At 42.4% G+C, this 12,935-nt stretch overlaps 1 protein-coding gene and 1 long non-coding RNA gene across 3 annotated transcripts in view; one reads left to right on the top strand and one right to left on the bottom strand.

Annotated features, from left to right (window-relative positions):
• The window catches only part of LOC144038623 (uncharacterized), a 33,601-nt gene that overhangs the window by 6,976 nt on the left and 13,690 nt on the right, over window positions 1-12,935 (bottom strand). The gene's annotated exons all lie outside the window — the stretch shown is intronic.
• The window catches only part of adam12a (ADAM metallopeptidase domain 12a), a 43,242-nt gene that overhangs the window by 17,580 nt on the left and 12,727 nt on the right, over window positions 1-12,935 (top strand). Inside the window, exons 4-9 of one of the 2 annotated variants that reach the window (XM_077551185.1) lie at window positions 6,609-6,687; window positions 7,987-8,066; window positions 8,546-8,732; window positions 11,497-11,562; window positions 11,650-11,721; window positions 11,790-11,959. In XM_077551185.1, coding sequence (XP_077407311.1) covers window positions 6,609-6,687; window positions 7,987-8,066; window positions 8,546-8,732; window positions 11,497-11,562; window positions 11,650-11,721; window positions 11,790-11,959 — 654 coding nt within the window. Of the gene's footprint in view, window positions 1-6,608; window positions 6,688-7,986; window positions 8,067-8,545; window positions 8,733-11,496; window positions 11,722-11,789; window positions 11,960-12,935 lie in introns of both variants that reach the window. The other variant, XM_077551184.1, reaches the window with a different exon arrangement.

Here is a 12,935-nt window from a genome sequence, read left to right as displayed (position 1 = left end):
AAAAAAAAACTTAAAAAATGGGGAGTGAAGGACAAAGTATTTGGGTTTGAATGAGTTAATTACTCGGATTTAGCTTTTTTTTGCCTCCTTGTGAATATGTCTGGATGGCCTTAAAATTATTTTGTTTAAGATCTTGTCACCCAAATCTGATTTCCGGCATGTCAATACCAGATTTGCTTTTGGTTGAAAGCCAAAAATGTCAAATGTATTGTTGAGTTTCCAAAATGGACGGAGAAGGGTCGTTAAAAGCGGGATGTCATCGCAAAGAGAGGGAGCAGAAACGGAAAAATCTCGATCCCCTCTGAGCCACTGCACTGCGAGTATATGTTGTCATCATCTTTTTTTGTTTTTTTGCCGTGCAACAAAATTGTATTCCTGCAGCATCTCCAGCTCTGAGCTGTCCCCTGGATAACCCTTAAAAAAAAACCTCACGGCCCTTTTTGATTTTCACCAAGATGTACTTTTTCTCTCGCAAACATTCGTTGCTAACCTTTGAACCGAGCGCCTTTTTTTTTTTTTTTTAAAGATGGCTCGATCTGTCGTGAGCGTCTTCACCCTGGCAAAGACACTCCGATCCGTGTGCGAGCGCGTGCTGTCAACTCCCGAGCAAACATGCAAATCACTGCAGCGCCACCAACCGACGTTCTTCTTTCCTAACTGGATGCGAATGGCGGACGGAAGAACAAGAACAAACAAACAAAACAGAAGCCGTTGGGCCAGATGGGAGGATGAAGCGTCTCGCTCACTTCCAGTAATCCATTCAAGACTTGAGACCGTCATTGACGCCAAAAGTCTTGAGAATTTTTTAAAGTATGTAAGCATCCCATCTCATCGATCAAAGGTTTTCAACAGATGTGGCAGGTGTTTTCCTTTGGGTGAAAAGGTTAAGGGTCACAGATACGAAAGTGGCTGGGCAGCAGACTCTTGAATGTTTGGAAAATTCAGCCCCCCCTGATCAGTTCCACTGAGCAAAATGAAATTTCATAACATGGGAGTTTGAAACCGGAAAAAAACAAAAAAACAGGAAGTCTGCCATTTTCACTGAAGCAACCCCCTTCGCTCCCAGCTGTTTTACTGGATTTAGACTGATTTTGCAAGGTCCACAGAATATTGTGTTCTTTTGCTATATAAACATGGAACCTACCAAAAGAAAGATTTGATTCTCTTCTATCATCAGGGAAAAAAAAGTATATTTGTATCTGTTTTGCAGCAATTAGCATTAGCATATAGCCAAGTTTCACCAATATTCACATTGCTGTTGAAAACACTGTCAAAAAGAGCCTGTTGCAACATGGCCCTGGCTGATCTCTTATACTCTGCTGCCACCCGATGGCCGTTTTTTTTTGTAATAACTACCATTGCTTTAAGCGACCTCTTCAGGTCAGAGGTTGCATCAAAGCCTTCCGTACGCTCTAGCATAAGAAAAAAACATTAAAAACGTATGACTCTCTATCGTTAGCCCGGATCCCAGTGAGGGGCGAAGGTTTGCCAAGGGAGTGAATGTTGATTCGTTCAAGGTCGACAATATTCGATCTCACAGTGGGCTAACGGGCTTAAGATGAGTTGGTTCTTTTCGGGAACCCGGGAATGACATTCGTAACATTCGCAAATGTTCGCACCCTCAATGGGACGGTAAATGGCGAAAGCTTTAGACTTTTGGTTGACGTGTGTGGGCAGAGTTCAGTTGCCAGGGTGGCCCAACTCTAATAAGTCGGCTCCACAAGGTCAGAATCATTTCCATGAACACTTGGCCTGCTTTTGTAATCAAGAGTGCTGAATGGACTGCGTTGTTGCGTGCAGATAATCAGCCAATTGAGAAAGTCAATAATACGCTCTTGCGTAGTCACTAACAGACCTGTTGTGTCTCGCTAGATCATCTCCGGGTGTATTTGTTGCCGCCTCTCTTTCCCCGATTCCAATTATTTAATCCTTTTGTTGAGGCGGAGGTATTCATCACCGCCCCGGCCTGTAATTGGGATCCTTGGAGTCATCCGTCCTGCAGACGCTGCACGGAGATGACACTTAATTGATTTCCGGGGGGGCAAGCCCGGGCTTAACCGCATCCATCTTCGGGTGACTGTCGCTGCCATAATTGCGTAGCCTCGGATGCTAATGGCTACCGCGTCTGACCGTCGCGCTGCCAGTCGGCTGTTAAGAATAATAACGAGGTCGTCGTGATAAATGGAGCTGGGCTTTGCTGCGGAGGCTCAACGGAGGCTCTCCCGATCTGCCGGAACTTTTTTTTTTTTTTTTAACTCTGACTTTTTCGTTCTTTTAAAAAATAGCAGCTTTTTACGGTACCAAAAAAAAAAAGGGGGAACCTGATGCTTAGGTCAGGATTTTACGGTTCCATACACACTCTTGAGCATGTGCAAGAGGTCATTTCAGACTGGTTGAATTCACCTGCAGCTGCCAAAGGTGGTCTCAGACTAGTTGAATGGGTCTACACCTGCCAGAGCTGATCTCGGCCTGCTTGATTTAGTCCACATTTTACCCTAAGATGCAAACTCACGTGTAGACCAAATCATTTCATCCTAGACCACCTGCCAGGGGTTGTCTCGGACCTGTTGATTTGGTCGCAGTGGTGGTCCAGAGGTCTTTGGACAAATTCTAGCTCTTTGACTGCCAAAAACGTTAAATAACGTTTAGTAAAATCCTATGGAGGAGTGCCAAAGACGTTAAAAGACGTTTGTTTCGAAACAGAGGTGAAACTAACCATTTTCTATTGTTGATTACTGAAAAACGGAATAAGGTAGAAACAAACTTTTTTTTTCTGATGAAAGATGAGAGTCCAATCTTTCATTTGGTAGTATGTGTGTTTCCATAGTCCAAACACATAATTTTCTGTGGCCCTTGAAAGATCAGTCAAAATGCTTAAAATCGGCTGGCACTGGGGACAACCCGTTTCTGAAAACGTCTGGCAGTCAAAGAGTTAACTTAGACCAAAAGAACCATTTGAGACAAGCTGTCTAAACACATTTTGGGGTTCACGTGGTACCGTCTAGTGTGGGAAAAAAAATCGACCATCACAAAAGTATATGGTCTGTCCTCGAGTTAATTCGGAACGATACAATGCAGACCTAAACAACCTTTCCAAGACCATTTCTGGCAGGTGTGGACTAATTAAACTAGTCCGAGACTACTTGCGGCAGGTTGGGACCAAATCAATGGACGTTTCAGTCCGTGTTGGCAACACGGAACGCTGGGAATTAGCGTACGTGTCGGGATCAGCGTAATCGCTGGGAATTGTCTGCTCCACTTGGCGCTGATGTCAGACACATCGCAGCCAGCGGGACTGGATCTCTTCCCGTGCTTCTGGAAAAACGATTCTATCCCAGACCCGTTTTTTTTTTTTTTTTCCTTCCCTTGGGCTGCCGTTCACAACTTTTTGTTCCACGAGCGAAGCCGGGATATTCTTAAAAGCGCATTGGGCTCGTGAATCTCTCTGATGGCTTTTATTGCGCTAATTGGCCTTCCAAGATTGTCTTTTATGGGTCACATAACTCTTTAAATGATTTCATCCGCTCCACATATTTCCATTTGATCCGCGCTAGAACTTTTATGCACTTAATGCCCCTCACATTTGTCACAATTACCTCAGAAAACTTCGTCGGGACGTTTGCGCTGTCTGGATCTAATGAGACATGCCCCCCCCCCCCACCCCCAGGCACAAACTATACAGTATGGTCCATTTCAACAAGAGTAATGGAGGCGATGGTGTTAATGCGCAAAAAAAGCTCAATTAACAAAAGTCACTTGTCAGGGATGACGACGAGGGACGGCCTTTTGTCTCGTCTTGTTGCCGAACCAGCTGACAAAGTGCCAGGAAAGGTTTGAGCTTGTGATTCCCCGAATGGCAAATCTCCTGAGCTTTTGTCCTCACCCCCCGTTTCAATCCTTCTGTTAGTCTCTTCTCCGCTAATATCTCCCCAAAAGCTCTCGATCCGTCTTAAGCCAGCTGACACGTCTTGTGCGGGGAACACTTGTTTTCCATTTACTCTGCTTTGGCTTGTCGTCGCGTAAGCACGTGTTGTTGTTTACCCCCACGTCTATTCCAGTAGATCAAAAGTGTCCCGAGCACTTTCAACTCTTCAATCCGCTGACAATGTGCTTTATATGTCACAATTTTGTTTTTTTTACGGTCCTTTTGTGTCTGGAACCACAAGGATGTGTGTTGTCGTCAATGACAATCGTTTTTTTTTTTTTTAGCACTTGCTGCTCTCTTCAAGTCAGCGTTTAGGGAGAAAATTGCAACCAAATGTGAAGGAAAAGAGATCTATTTAGTTAGCACATAAAGACGAGAGTCCAAGGGAAATATTTGGTCTGGTATGGACCGTCCCAGTGGTTGATTTGGTCCAAGAACACCTTTTGCAGATGCGCACCAAATCAGTGGTTCGGTCCGAGTTGAACCGCACCTGAAGGATGTTTGGTACCGTACACCTGGCTGGCAAAGATGGCCTCCCACAAAATCAAACTGATACAGGACTACCGGTCTGGAACCATACAGTGCAGGACAAACCAGCTGGCGGGTCGTCTTGTAGGACTCGTACATTAGTGTCAAAAGTCCGGTTCTCGAGAGAGTTTTCCCATGTTCAACACAGCTGATTCATATTTAAACTCATCAGCAAGCTCTGCAGGATCCTGATAATGATCCTGATCATTGAAATTTAGGTGCGTTGGAATAGAGAAACCTCGAAAACCGGATCTTGACACGTGGACTATTAGATCCGTTGATTTGATATGTTCTGTACAAGGACGAATATTTGAGTTGGTCCAAAACGCTAACCCTAACATTTCTCTTCTTTGGGTGCTAAATATTTTAGTTTGCCGGTTCAATATTCTAGAGTTGTTTTGTGCTGCGCCTGCCAAAGACGGTCTTGGACTCGTAGATTTAGCCAAACTCCAAATATTTCAAACCTTTGTCCAAATCAAGCTATAGATAGTCTTGCACCGATTAATTTGGTCTGAGACTCTGACTCGTGTATTTATGTTTAACCAAAAACTATCGGGACAATTGAAGTCTGTACCTGCCAAAGGTGAGCTTTGACCGGTTGAACCCCAAATGATCCTGGAATTTCTTCGGGACTGTACAGTGCAGGGCGGGGCAATCAACTGGTTCGAGATCATGTGGACTAAGTTAAAGGCTCAATACCACACACTTGCCAAAGGTGGTCTCAGACCACATCAAGCGGTTTGGGGGGTGCTACGGATTAAAGCATGAAAGATGTGTCGCGTCGAAGTGGAAGACGAAAGCTCTGCGAGCCACGTTGGCCGGCCGCAGTGCGTGCGTTGGGGGACGGTGGAGGTTATTTAGTTTGGGGAGCCGTTGCGGTGTGACTCACGCGTCCTCAACCGCCCCGCGCCGTCAAATGAGGGCTGCTCATAATCACCAGCACATCAAAAAGCCAGACCCGGGCCAGATGGAAGCATGTGTTTCTCTTTTAGTCGTCATCGCTGGTTCGGACGGATGCGCAACCCCGCCGTCGTCTCGTCACGCAGCGCGCTCGGTAGTCGTCCTTATACGACCTCAAACGTTAGCAGGTTAGCGTGCTGGTTAAAACTTAACAGTCTGTTGACATTTGTTTATGAGTCAAACTATTAAAAGTATTCCAATGTGCGCCAGCTGTTTCCATTTTATGACAACTAGTGGGTTAGCTAGGTGCGTTAGCCCCGTGCTAGGTCGCTCCTCTTGGTTACAAGTATTAGATGTTGACTTTTTGTTATTAACTAATAAAATGGTTAAAAATATTCACAAAGGCTAGTTGTTGTTTTTTTACAGTTAGCGGGTTATCTTGGCATGTTAGCTAAGTACTTGCTCGTTTGTCTTCTTTATAACTTAACACAGTTATTTTATGACAACTAGTGGGTTAGCTAGGTGCGTTAGCCCCGTGCTAGGTCACTCCTCTTGGTTACAAGTATTAGAATAAATCTGTTGATGTTGACTTTTTGTTAACTAATAAAATTGTTACAAATATTCACAAAGGCTAATTGTTGTTTTTTTACAGTTAGCGGGTTATCTTGGCATGTTAGCCCAGTACTTGCTCGTTTGTCTTTTTTATAACTTAACACACTACATCTGTTGTTGAAGACCTTTTTTTTTTTTTAATGAGTTAAAGGGTTGCAAATATCCTCTTGTGCGCTAGCTATTTTCCCACGTACGAGAGGGAGCGTGACAACTTAAAAGTGTTAGCTCAGCGCTAGCTTGGCCCGCTTGCTTTGTGCAGCTGCCTCCGCTTGAAAAACAAGATGAAAGAGTCACATTTATTTATGGAGAAGTCCTTTTTGAGTGGTCTAGCATCGCTTTGGCTAATGGATGCCCAAATGTGCTCCTAAAACAATGGGAAAACGGGCCCACGGGTTCCATTTATTGTGTTGATTTGCTGCATTGTCAAGATTATGAAAGTGTAAATGCATCTCTGGTTTACCTCGGGGTCACTTTATTGATTGTGAAATGACATTTTTTTCCACTGTTCCGTTTCAATTTACGTATCCTTGAAGCAGTGCCGCCTCTTAAAAGGCATCTTAACAGATCTTGCTTGCAGGCCCCGCAGTGTAATTGATTTTTCTGGATGCTCCTTAAGGTCACTTGTCTTTATTTTTCATTCTAGGGGTCTGTTTGCAAGTGACTATAAAGAAACTCATTACCGACGTGACGGCACAGCGGTTGCAGGCTCGCACAACGCTAAGGTATGGAACTTTTGGATTCCTTGTATTAAACTCACACACAGAATGATTAAAAAATAAATGTATTTTTTTTCCCAAGGATAAAGCTTAAATATGAGAATAAAGTAGTGTTTAAATCAATTCATCAAACCATAAGGTGTAATAAAGTTGTATATTTTCAAGAAAGAAGTTGTGTTGTTAAAAGTGAAGTTTTCGATCTCCAAGAAAAAGTCGTATATTTTCAAGTCATAATCTTACAAGAATACTAGAATAGAAGTATATTTTTTAAATAAAAAAACAATAATTTGGGGGGAAATTGTGTATTTTTGAGAAAAAGAAATAAGTCAGAATCTTAAAAGACTAAAGTAATTTTATGAGAAGTCATATGTTTTTCCAAGGTGAAAAAGTGTATGTATATATATAAAATTTTAATTAAGATTTTTATTTTATTTAAAAAAAATCATTTTCAAGAAAAAGGGGTGGGAATTTTTTTTTAATTTTACAAGAATAAAATGCTATATTTTCAAGTCATATTTTTTTTTTGCAAAATTGTTTTTCAAAAACATTTTTTAAAGAAAAACAATTTAAGAAAAAAAATATTTTAGAGAAGAAAAATTGTGTTTCTATAAAAGTTTAGATAAAATATAAAAAAAAGTGTATATTTAAAAAAACTAAACCAAAAAAAAGGCATTTTTTTTCTTCCTGTGCTCACAAAATTCATATTGGATGAGTTGGGGGGGGGGGGGGGGGGGCAAATGAGGTCAGAGAAGCGACTGACAGTTTTTTTTGGGCCTCAACTCATTCATAATAGATACGCTTAACAAAAAAAAAAAAAACATTAGGTAGAGTTTTGAATTGAAGACTAAGTGTGCCTGAAAAGTGAAAGGCGATGAAATATTCACAAGCTCTTCGTGTTCTTGTTAAAACATACATGCCAATTTTTCATTTCAAATACACTTGTCACTTGACGTCGCCTTCATTCGCCAAATATGCTCCAAATTCACGTGGAACTGCTTAAGCTGCTCCTTCTCGTGGGATCGAGTCTGGTCGGCTTTCAAGCAAGAGGTCCGGTTTCAGACTAGGGTTTGGTCTTCAAAGTTGGGTTTAGTTAAAGTCTCAAATTTGTTTTTTAAGCTGGGGTTAAGGTTTTAATTTAGAGCTTCAAGGCAGATTTGGGCTAAGTCAAGTCAGTGTTGGGTTTGAAACCCGAGTCAGCGTTCAAGAATGAGCTTTCAAACTAGGGTTCGGGTTTCAGTGGGTGACGGCGATGTCGTTGGTTGCGATCATGTTGCGAGGTGTGCGTGTCTTGTGGCGTTCCCCCAGGCTCACTGCTACTACCACGGCGAGGTGGAGCGTCATCCCGACTCGGACGTCAGCATCAGCACCTGCAGCTCCGCACTCAAGTGAGTCAAACCCTAATTCTAAAGCCCAATCCGGCTTCCGAGGCCAATTTGAAAAACTCAAAACTCCAACACAGATGTTTGAAACCCTGACCCAGACTAGAAATCCTCATTTGAAACCCAAATACGGTCTTGAAACTTGAAACCCTACTCTCGTTTTGAAATCCTAAACCTGGTTTGAAATTCTTATTTGAAACCCGAAAATGAAACCCTAACTTTGGCTGGAGATCCTACTTTGAAAGACTAACCCAGATTTGAAACCCTAATTTGAATTTAAAGCCCTAATTTGAAACTCTAACTCTAGCTTGAACCCCTACTTTGAAACATGAATCTTAATTTGAAACCCTACTTTAAGACCCTAACACTGTCCTGAAACCCTAACAAAGACTTAAAAGCCAAACAGGAAACCCTAACCCGGTTTTGAAACTCAAATTTGAAATTCTAAGTCAGTTGTGAAACCCTACTTTGGTGTGTGCTTCCAGGGGTTTGATATCCGTGGACGGCAGATCGTACGTGATCGAGCCGGCGGCCCACGGCACCCACGGAACTCACTGGATTTACTCCACGCAACACCTCCACTTGGCTACGGGCACCTGCGGGCATCATTCCTACGTGTCCGAGCCCGTCGCACTGCCTGATGGCAACCCGTTCAAATCCTTCAGCAGCAGGGTGAGGATTAGCTAAATAGTCAGCACTACCATGCTCCGCAGTCTCCAATTTGCTGCAGCGGCCCTTTTTTTTTTTGGTGTTTTTTTGCTGGACCTTGGTCACCCTTTTAATAAAACTAGTCTTCATTATTCATCCAACCAATGTATACAGCAAATATGTGTTTTGTTTTGTTCCAGAGCATAAATAACAAACCCAACAGCAACATTATACTCCACAATCTCCACTTTGCTGCAGTGACTATTTTTATTTTATTTTAAAGGGGAAGTCAACCCCCCCCCCCAAAAAAAAAATCTTAACAATAATATGTTCTATGCAGCCCCACTAGTCTAATTACAGTATTTTGGTTTATATTGTTCAGCAGTTTTTATCAATGTCAGAAGGCGGCCATTTTGAGTGAAATTTACATCACAGTTGCTCAGGTCTCAAGTAACAACCAATCACAGCTCAACTTTAGAAAACAGGTGAGCTGTGATTGGTCGTTGCCTGATCCCTGAGCAACTGTGATGTCATCTCCATGCACGGACGGACGGACGGACGGACGCATCTGCTTTTCGCCAGCCCGCCTCATCCGACCTCCTTTGAAGGCCAAGACTTGACTTTCCGCGTGATCAGTGAGATTGCGATCTGCGCATCACACAAGTCGGGGACTTTCCAACTCCTCCCAAAACTGATTTCCATCTTTTGTAAATCGTTCCCTGGACGCTTGCGTCTTTCTCGGGACCGGCGCCAAACATATGGCTCTTCAAAAAAAAACTCCGCTGTCTTGCACAATTCTCCCTTTTTCTTTTCGGCATATTCAAATCATGACGTGACGGTGATGAAGAGTTAACGATGAGCTAACAATATTGGGAATGCACCAGTTGCATTTTTGGCACGGCTAACTTGTATTCACGGATGATAAATAATATTTTGTAGATTTAGTTATTAAAAAACCATAAACAAGAAAAGAGAAATCTCTGCGAACAAGACAAGAAATTACAAAATGAATATTTTGCATACCTTGTAATTATCTAATAAAATATTACACAAGCATTGAATGGGGGAAAAAATGCAGTAAATTAATAAGACAAAAAAATATTCACTAGATTGCCGAAATAAGTGACTCACAAAATTGTATTTGCTATTTTTTCTACTAACATAAAAAAATAACCCCCCCCCCCCCAAAAAAAAACGACTAAAAAGACGAGTGTTTTTCACAAGTGCAGTGCGCCTGCCTCAATGTGTCCACACGGGCGTCTTTGATAAGCCGCGGGACGTCTTTGATAAGCCAGGCTGCTTGAGGCTCCCGAGATAAGCTAGAAAAAAAAAAAAAAAAAAGTGGCACGAGAACACTCATCGTGAATATCTCATGAAAGGTGACGATGCTACATGGACGCTTCTGCTGTTATTTCGCTTCGTCTTTCCCTTTTATCGGCGCATTAAAGCTCCGAGGCGTGAAGCGTCCCCGCCGTAAAAATGGTCAAAAAGACCTTCAGATCATGAAAATGGAAGGCGGCCCGTCCCGACGGGACCCGACGAAGACAATGTTGCTGCAAATCCACCAGGAGATGCACACTTTCCCATTTTTCCACGTGATTGGAACAAGCGCTTTGGGATTCATCCCGGCAACTCCGGTTCGGAAGTTCACGCCGTCGCGGCCGCGGGGTTGTCATTTGGAGCACGTGTGCCCATCGCGGCTTATCGGGAAAGCAGCACGCCGATAAGAGGGCAGGACACGACGCCGGCTGCCAGGACGCTCAGGTTGAAAGACGTCCAGGGTGCTCGGCCAATCACGAGCGAGCGCCAATGTAGCCCCGTAGGGATCCTGATTGGTCACCAACTAAAATGTCAAGGCCATGCTCGATTTTTTAAAATACAATAAATGCTCATTTGTACATGTTCATAATGTAACATGTTGACCATTTGATAGTATATAAATTAGTGGTGTCAGGCGATTCATTTTTGTTTAATCATAATTAATCGCGACTTCAATAGTTAACTCACGATTAATCGCAAATTTTAAATCTGTTCTGAATGTAAACATTTTTCACACTCTTGTTAACATAAAGGTGGAACAAAGTGATCATTCAGACATGATTGTTCTAATGATTTGTGTAGGTCATTTTTCTGCCACTAGATGGCATCATTGCATTTGTAAGACATTGATGACAGCTCAGCGCATTTTTCTTTTCATATTAGGAGCTTTCTAATCTTTAACATGAAGTCACTTGTAAAATTATGCACATTTTAAAAAATTGTTCAATACAACTTGCCCCCAGTCTCCACAAATATACGCATTATGCATTATGATGAATTTAAATCAGCTTTAAATCTAAATTTAAGTCTGTTCTAAATGTACAATAAATTGTAAAATAATTTTGGAAGTTTTCATACTCTTGTTTACATAAAAGTGGGAAAAAATTAAATAGAAATATGGCTGCATCTTTTTTTTTTTGTCATTTTAATATTAATAGCTATCTAATCTTTAACATGAAGTAACTTGTGAAATTCCGCACATTTTTAAAATTGTAAAATACAACTTGACCAAAGTCTTCTCAAATATGTCATTAAATGTATTACTGCTCAATTTTGACATGGACGTGTCTGCTGCGCAAAGTTTGAAAAAAATGAGTGGCGTTAAATGAATTCATCATTTTGCCCCCTCCCCCCCTTAATATGAATTGCTATTAAAACACTTCTCCTGCGCCCGCCCGTCAACATCAACCAGGAAGTGGCCTGCTAACGAGCAGCAAAGCAAACGTCACCGTCTCTTTGTGCGTTGCAGCACAAGCGTCACATCCAGAGCACCACCAAGTACGTGGAGCTGATCATCGTGGCCGACAACCGGGAGGTAAGCTCCGCCTCCTCGTCTCATTCCCGCGCCCTCCTCCCAGGCCCAAATAGTCAACGCTTCCCTCCGCCGCCGCCGCCGCCTCAGTTTCACAAGCAAGGCAAAGACGTGGACAAAGTCAAGCAGCGTCTGGCCGAGATCGCCAATTACGTGGACAAGGTAAGCGTCCGATCAGCTTCGGGGGGGTCGGCGAGATGACAAAGATGGATGAATTTCCTGTGGGTCAGTTCTACAGGGCCTTAAATATCCGCGTGGCGCTGGTGGGCCTGGAGGTGTGGAGCGATGCCGACAGGTGTCCCGTCACGCAGGACCCCTTCAGCACCCTGCACGAGTTCCTGGACTGGAGGAAAGTCAAGCTGCTGCCTCGCAAGCCGCACGACAACGCGCAACTCATCAGGTGGGATTGACCCTTGACCTCTGCCAAGGAAAAAAAAAAAAAAAAAAAAAAAGTCCAAAAGCTTTGTTGCTTTTTTGGTTTAGAATTTTCCCTTAATTAATAACAACTGTGTCCCAAAACAATTAGTCGGATTATATCCATAAAGTATACTCAACAAAAATATCCATTTTTGTTTTTGCTGCCATTTTTTACGAGATGAAGTTAAAGATGCAAAACTTCTCCCACATACACAATTTAAATCTAAAGTCGTGATAGTGAGCACTTCTCCTTTGCCGAGATAATCCATCCCACCTCACTGGTGTGCCATATTTTTAAATGGTGGGGCGGGGGGGATTATTATGCCAAATAACTCGTTTCATAATAATTCAATTTCAATCCGAGTCGCTAAACGTTGAAATATATTTAAGTACATATTAAGCACGCAGGAGATTTTTTTGCGCATAATGTGCCGTTTATTAGCAATGTACAAAAAGCACAAAAACATCGAAAGTCTACGAACGATTAACATCAGTGTTTAACTATGAATGAAAAAATAATAAATGTGTTACTCCTACTACTACTAAACATTCAAGCTGCTTGGTGTGACGTTCAAATATCTTATTTTGAAAATCCATGCTTTTAGTTTGGAAGGCCGCTCCGTACTTCTGCTTCCTGTTTTCGTCCTTCAACTCATGCATTCATTTTAAGCTTGTGCCAAACAACGTCGACCGATTGATGTCCGTCCAAAACAATCTATCTGAACATCAAAGTGATTTTTAAATAGTCACTCGCGTCTCACGAGGAGAACAACGCGACAGTTCTAAAAACATCTTGTCTTGTTTGGACTCGAAGAGATTCTTCTTCTCCAGACTCCTAGTGAGATGGTTTACAACATGTTAAGGTAAATAGCGCCAGCTACTGTGCAGGAGGGGCATAACAATTGATTGGGGGAAAAAAAAAAAAAAAAAACGTGTGCCGGTGCCGCGATATGTCAATC

This window comes from Vanacampus margaritifer, chromosome 18, assembly GCF_051991255.1.
Source record: "Vanacampus margaritifer isolate UIUO_Vmar chromosome 18, RoL_Vmar_1.0, whole genome shotgun sequence".
Taxonomy (NCBI): Eukaryota; Metazoa; Chordata; class Actinopteri; order Syngnathiformes; family Syngnathidae; genus Vanacampus; species Vanacampus margaritifer.
This window is presented reverse-complemented; position numbering and strand designations above follow the sequence as displayed.